At 47.7% G+C, this 7,500-nt stretch overlaps 1 protein-coding gene across 5 annotated transcripts in view; it reads right to left on the bottom strand.

The window, feature by feature from the left end:
- The window catches only part of ptpn12 (protein tyrosine phosphatase non-receptor type 12), a 95,151-nt gene that overhangs the window by 40,210 nt on the left and 47,441 nt on the right, over positions 1 to 7,500 (bottom strand). For all 5 annotated transcript variants that reach the window (XR_005473800.1, XR_005473801.1, XM_038978280.1 and 2 more), the window contains exons 9-11: positions 6,883 to 6,949; positions 6,701 to 6,778; positions 5,114 to 5,212 (exon numbers count right to left, since the gene is read on the bottom strand). Coding sequence is in view for 3 of the 5 variants with exons in the window: in XM_038978280.1 (XP_038834208.1) it covers positions 5,114 to 5,212; positions 6,701 to 6,778; positions 6,883 to 6,949 (244 nt within the window). In the remaining 2 variants the exon portion in view is untranslated. The remainder of the gene's footprint in view (positions 1 to 5,113; positions 5,213 to 6,700; positions 6,779 to 6,882; positions 6,950 to 7,500) is intronic.

The raw sequence follows: 7,500 nt of genomic DNA, 5'->3' as shown, positions 1-7,500 counted from the left end.
CTCTCCTCCCTCATGTTCTCTACTACCCTCTGTTCTCCTCCTCCTCAATGCTAGAACCCCCTCCTCTCCTCCCTACTTCTCTCTACTACCCTCTGTTCTCCTCCTCCTCAATGCTAGAACCCCCTCCTCTCCTCCCTACTTCTCTCTACTACCCTCTGTTCTCCTCCTCAATGCTAGAACCCCCTCCTCTCCACTACCCTCTGTTCTCCTCCTCCTCAATGCTAGAACCCCCTCCTCTCCTCCCTACTTCTCTCTACTACCCTCTGTTCTCCTCCTCCTCAATGCCAGAACCCCCTCCTCTCCACTACCCTCTGTTCTCCTCCTCCTCAATGCTAGAACCCCCTCCTCTCCTCCCTACTTCTCTCTACTACCCTCTGTTCTCCTCCTCCTCAATGCTAGAACCCCCTCCTCTCCTCCCTCATTCTCTCTACTACCCTCTGTTCTCCTCCTCCTCAATGCCAGAACTACCAGCTCTCCTCCCTACTTCTCTCCTTTCTCCCCCTCTCTCTTCTACTTCATTCATTCTCTCTTCCCAACTCCATCTCTCTAATCCTACCATCTCTCTAATCCTACCATCTCTCTAATCCTACCATCTCTCTAATCCTACCATCTCTCTAATCCTACCATCTCTCTAATCCTACCATCTCTCTAATCCTACCAACAGGACATTAAAAACTATAAGATCCTATGTTTCACCGAGATGTGGCTGAACGAAGAAACGGACAATATAGAGCTGGTGGGATTTTCCATGCACCGGCAGAAAAAGAGACGCTACCTCTGGTAAGACGAGGGGTGGGGGTGTGTTTCTTTTTGTCAATAACAGCTGGTGCGCGATGTCTAATATTAAAGAAGCCTTGAGGTGTTGCTCACCTGAGGTAGAGTACCTTAAGATAAGCTGTAGACCACACTATCTACCAAGAGAGATCTCATCTATATTATTCGTAGCCGCCTATTTACCACCACAGATCGAAGCTGGCACTAAGACCGCTCTCAACCAACTCTAAGGCCATAAGCAAAGAAGAAAATGCTCACCCAGAAGCAGCGCTCCTAGTGGCCGGGGACTTTAATGCAGTCAAACTTAAATCAGTTTTACCACATTTTTCCCAGCATGTCACATGTGCAACCAGGGGGGGAAAAATCCTAGACCACCTTTACTCCACACACAGAGACACGCACAAAGCTCTCCCCTGCCCCCCATTTGGCAAATCTGACCATAATTCTATCCTCCTGATTCCTGCTTACACGATAAAATTAAAGCAGGAAGTAGCAGTGACTCGCTCAATACGGAAGTGGTCAGATGGCGCGGATGCTACGCTACAGGACTGTTTTGCTAGCACAGACTGGAATATGTTCCGGGATTCATCCAATGGCATTGAGGAATACACCACCTCAGTCATTGGCTTCATCAATAAGTGCATCGATGACGTCGTCCCCACAGTGACTGTATGTACATATCACAACCAGAAGCCATGGGTTACAGGCAACATCCGTATCGAGCTAATGGCTAGAGCTGCCACTTTCAAGGAGCGGAAGTCTAATCCGGACGCTTATAAGAAATCGCGGTATGCCCTCTGACGAACCATCATCCCCACCTCAGAAGACTGAAAAGTTTTGGCATGGGCCCCCAGATCCTCAAAAGGTTTTACAGCTGCACCATCGAGCGCATCCTGACCAGTTGCATCACCGCCTGGTATGGCAACTGCTCGGCATCTGAACATAAGGCGCTACAGTAGGTAATGCGAACGGCCCAGTACATCACTGGGGCCAAGCATCCTGCCATCAGGACCTATATAATAGGCGGTGTCTGAGAAAAGCCCATAAAATTGTCAGAGACTCCAGTCACCCATAGACTTGTTATAGACTTGTCTCTGCTACCGGACGGCAGCAGTACCGGAGCGCCAAGTCTAGGACCAAAAGGTTCCTCAACAGCTTCTACCCCCAAGCCATTAGACTGCTGAACAATTCATAAAAATCTCCACCGGACAATTTACATTGACCCCCCCTCCCCTTGCACACTGCTGCTACTCGCTGTTTATTTGTTACCCATGCATAGTCACTTCGCCCCCACCTACATGTACAGATTACCTCAACTAGCCTGTACCCCTGCACACTGACTCGGTACCGGTACCCCCTGTATATAGCCTCATTATTCATATTGTGTTACTTTTGTTATTACTTTTTATTTTAGCCTACTTGGTAAATATGTTCTTCTTCTTGAACTGTATTGTTGGTTAAGGGCTTGTAAGTAAGCATTTCACGGTAAGGTCTACACTTGTTGTATTCAGCATTTCACGGTAAAGTCTACACTTGTTGTATTCAGCATTTCACGGTAAAGTCTACACTTGTTGTATTCAGCATTTCACGGTAAAGTCTACACTTGTTGTATTCAGCATTTCACGGTAAGGTCTACACTTGTTGTATTCAGCATTTCACGGTAAAGTCTACACTTGTTGTATTCAGCATTTCACGGTAAGGTCTACACTTGTTGTATTCAGCATTTCACGGTAAAGTCTACACTTGTTGTATTCAGCATTTCACGGTAAAGTCTACACTTGTTGTATTCAGCATTTCACGGTAAGGTCTACACTTGTTGTATTCAGCATTTCACGGTAAGGTCTACACTTGTTGTATTCAGCATTTCACGGTAAAGTCTACACTTGTTGTATTCAGCATTTCACGGTAAAGTCTACACTTGTTGTATTCAGCATTTCACGGTAAGGTCTACACTTGTTGTATTCAGCATTTCACGGTAAAGTCTACACTTGTTGTATTCAGCATTTCACGGTAAAGTCTACACTTGTTGTATTCAGCATTTCACGGTAAGGTCTACACTTGTTGTATTCAGCATTTCACGGTAAAGTCTACACTTGTTGTATTCAGCATTTCACGGTAAGGTCTACACTTGTTGTATTCAGCATTTCACGGTAAAGTCTACACTTGTTGTATTCAGCATTTCACGGTAAGGTCTACACTTGTTGTATTCAGCATTTCACGGTAAAGTCTACACTTGTTGTATTCAGCATTTCACGGTAAGGTCTACACTTGTTGTATTCAGCATTTCACGGTAAGGTCTACACTTGTTGTATTCAGCATTTCACGGTAAAGTCTACACTTGTTGTATTCGGCGCATGTGGCAAATAAAGTTTGATTTGATTTATCGTGTGACTAAGTCATTTTTCTTTCTCTCGCTTGGCCTCTGTTCGTCATAGTGGAGAGACATCCTGTCTTTCTTTAGCTTCGGACACGTCCTCTGTGTGTGTGTGTGTGTGTGTGTGTGTGTGTGTGTGTGTGTGTGTGTGAGAGAGTGAGTAGTCAGTGTTTGTGTGATACAGTATATAAATCCCAGCCAGAGTGAAAATGTGTGTCTCTGTGTTCTGCCAGACAGATGTTCTGTAGGGAAGTAGAGAGAGGCAGAGAGGACCCAATAAAAGCAAATGGGTAGGGTCTCTCCCTCTCTCTCTCCCTCTATTCTATCCCTTCTTTCCCTATCCCTCTTTCTCCTTCCATCTTTCCCCTGACTCCCTCTCTCTCTCACGCTACAGACTGCTGTGATAGCAGGAAGAGAGGAAGAGAGGGAGGAAGAGAGCAGGAGGAAGAGAGCAACACAGACAGAGTTCTGCCACACCTTGAGGCCAGTTAAATTCTTAGAACACAGCCGTGTCTGTCTGTCTGTCTGCAGAACTCTCTGACCAGCCCATCTGCTCAGTGAATCAGTTTAGAAGCTCTTATTGTTGTGAGTTAATAACATTTCCTGGAGACAAAAAGTACAGTGGGTTTAAGAGGGAGAAATAGTGTGTGTGAGAGGAAGGGAGGGAGTGTGTGAGAGGAAGGGAGGGAGTGTGTGAGAGGAAGGGAGGGAGTGTGTGAGAGGAAGGGAGGGAGTGTGTGTCCAGTGTGTTTGTGTGTGACAGAATGAGTGAGGGAGGGGCACTTCAGAGGAGACAGACATGTCTTAGTGTTGTGAGATGGGGAAGAAGAGGCAGAATATCGTCGAGCGAGAGCGGTGCCGTCGTCGAGCGAGAGCGGTGGCGTCGTCGAGCGAGAGCGGTGGCGTCGTCGAGCGAGAGCGGTGGCGTCGTCGAGCGAGAGCGGTGCCGTCGTCGAGCGAGAGCGGTGCCGTCGTCGAGCGAGAGCGGTGCCGTCGTCGAGCGAGAGCGGTGCCGTCGTCGAGCGAGAGTTGTCAAGTATTCGGGAGGTATTTGGGTTTTGAAACGTAATGTTGGACGCGGCAGCGTTATAGGTGGTGGCGCTGTAATGTAATGTTATAGGTGGTGGTGCAGTAATGTACTGTTATACGTGGTGGTGCAGTAATGTAATGTTATACGTGGCGGTGCAGTAATGTAATGTTATAGGTGGTGGCGCTGTAATGTAATGTTATACGTGGTGGTGCAGTAATGTAATGTTATACGTGGTGGTGCAGTAATGTAATGTTATACGTGGTGGTGCAGTAATGTAATGTTATAGGTGGTGGTGCAGTAATGTAATGTTATAGGTGGTGGTGCAGTAATGTAATGTTATACGTGGTGGTGCAGTAATGTAATGTTATACGTGGCGGTGCAGTAATGTAATGTTATACGTGGTGGTGCAGTAATGTAATGTTATACGTGGTGGTGCAGTAATGTACTGTTATACGTGGTGGTGCAGTAATGTAATGTTATAGGTGGTGGTGCAGTAATGTAATGTTATAGGTGGTGGTGCTGTAATGTAATGTTATAGGTGGTGGTGCAGTAATGTAATGTTATAGGTGGTGGTGCAGTAATGTAATGTTATAGGTGGTGGTGCAGTAATGTAATGTTATAGGTGGTGGTGCAGTAATGTAATGTTATACGTGGTGGTGCAGTAATGTAATGTTATAGGTGGTGGTGCAGTAATGTAATGTTATAGGTGGTGGTGCAGTAATGTAAGAGTGTGTGGTAATGTAGAAGAGGCTAATGTTGTATAGAGAAATGTAGTGTAGGGGTAGTCTAGTGTAGGGTAGTCTAGGGGTAGAGTAGTGTAGGGTAGTCTAGGGGTAGTGTAGTGTTGGGGTAGTGTAGTGTTGGGGTAGTGTAGGGTTGGGGTAGTGTAGGGGTAGTGCAGGGTAGTCTAGGGGTAGTGTTGGGGTAGTTCTCACCATGCCACCATGGATCTCTGAGTTGGTGGGGCTCTCCAGAAGCTGCAGCTGTTTCTCAAAGAGCTGAGAGATTGCTCTGTGAACCAACTCATACTGCTCCTATAGGGGAGAGGGAGGGAGAGGGCGGAGGGGAGGGGAGGGGAGGGGAGGGGAGGGGAGGGAGGGAGGGAGGGAGGGAGGGAGGGAGGGAGGGAGGGAGGGAGGGAGGGAGGGAGGGCGGGAGAGAGGGAGAGAGGGAGAGAGGGAGACAGAAAGTGGAGTCACAGAATACAACATATGAACACAACTTGTATTCATATTAAAACCATAAGGCCCAGATAATCAGTCCATATTCCCTCCCCACTGGGATTACACAGCAACACAGAACACTATGAAGACAGCACTTCATAGTGCCAAGCACCAGACAGACACATGGCACTTCTATTCATATTAAACCAAGGAGACCCAGACACAGCAACACAGCAACATGAAGATTGACACACTGTAGACAAAGACTTCAGAGGTTTTTTGTTCACATTCAGCAGACCGCCACATTACCTGGGTCTGAACAGCAGACCGCCACATTACCTGGGTCTGAACAGCAGACCGCCACATTACCTGGGTCTGAACAGCAGACCGCCACATTACCTGGGTCTGAACAGCAGACCGCCACATTACCTGGGTCTGAACAGCAGACCGCCACATTACCTGGGTCTGAACAGCAGACCGCCACATTACCTGGGTCTGAACAGCAGACCGCCACATTACCTGGGTCTGAACAGCAGACCGCCACATTACCTGGGTCTGAACAGCAGACCGCCACATTACCTGGGTCTGAACAGCAGACCGCCACATTACCTGGGTCTGAACAGCAGACCGCCACATTACCTGGGTCTGAACAGCAGACCGCCACATTACCTGGGTCTGAACAGCAGACCGCCACATTACCTGGGTCTGAACAGCAGACCGCCACATTACCTGGGTCTGAACAGCAGACCGCCACATTACCTGGGTCTGAACAGCAGACCGCCACATTACCTGGGTCTGAACAGCAGACCGCCACATTACCTGGGTCTGAACAGCAGACCGCCACATTACCTGGGTCTGAACAGCAGACCGCCACATTACCTGGGTCTGAACAGCAGACCGCCACATTACCTGGGTCTGAACAGCAGACCGCCACATTACCTGGGTCTGAACAGCAGACCGCCACATTACCTGGGTCTGAACAGCAGACCGCCACATTACCTGGGTCTGAACAGCAGACCGCCACATTACCTGGGTCTGAACAGCAGACCGCCACATTACCTTGGTCTGAACAGCAGAACGCCACATTACCTTGGTCTGAACAGCAGAATGCCACATTACCTTGGTCTGAACAGCAGAATGCCACATTACCTTGGTCTGAACAGCAGAATGCCACATTACCTTGGTCTGAACAGCAGAACGCCACATTACCTTGGTCTGAACAGCAGAATGCCACATTACCTTGGTCTGAACAGCAGAATGCCACATTACCTTGGTCTGAACAGCAGAACGCCACATTACCTTGGTCTGAACAGCAGAATGCCACATTACCTTGGTCTGAACAGCAGAACGCCACATTACCTTGGTCTGAACAGCAGAATGCCTCTGTGTTCTCATCTCCTGAATCAGCCGGAACACGTTGAAGTCTTCTGGAATCTTCTACAAACCAACAAGAACAATACACTCAGTGGTCTATCTGTGCTCCAGGAAACAGCAAAGGCAACACTGAGTGTGTGTGTGTGTGTGTTTCATATTGTACGTACCCCAGCCTTTAGTAGGTTCCACGTGTAGTCTATAGCACAGATGGCGCCTGTCCTCCCACAGCCAGCACTGTCAACACACAACAACAATCAGAAAGAAGCAGAATGCACAGCCTAGAGACACACAGACTACATCTCACAGCTTCCATTAGGCTTGGTGGATTTACAGCCGGAACTAACATTCAGAGAGTGTCTGTTCTAAGCTACGGTATATAAACTCAGCAAAAAAACAAACAGCCCTTTTTCAGGACCCTGTCATTCAGAGATAATTCATAAAAATCCAAATAACTTCACAGATCTTCAATGTAAAGGGGTTAAACACTGTTTCCCATGCTTGTTCAATGAACCATAAACAATTAATGAACATGCACCTGTGGAACGGTCGTTAAAACACTAATAGCTTACAGACGGTAGGCAATTAAGGTCACAGATATAAAAACTTAGGACACTAAAGAGGCCTTTCTACTGACTCTGAAAAACACCAAAAGAAAGATGACCAGGGTCCCTGCTCATCTGCGTGAACGTGCCTTAGGCATGCTGCAAGGAGGCATGAGGACTGCAGATGTGGCCAGGGCAATACATTGCAATGTCCGTACTGTGAGATGCCTAAGACAGCGCTAC

The sequence above is a fragment of the Salvelinus namaycush genome, chromosome 38 (genome assembly GCF_016432855.1).
Source record: "Salvelinus namaycush isolate Seneca chromosome 38, SaNama_1.0, whole genome shotgun sequence".
Classification (NCBI taxonomy): domain Eukaryota; kingdom Metazoa; phylum Chordata; class Actinopteri; order Salmoniformes; family Salmonidae; genus Salvelinus; species Salvelinus namaycush.
This window is presented reverse-complemented; position numbering and strand designations above follow the sequence as displayed.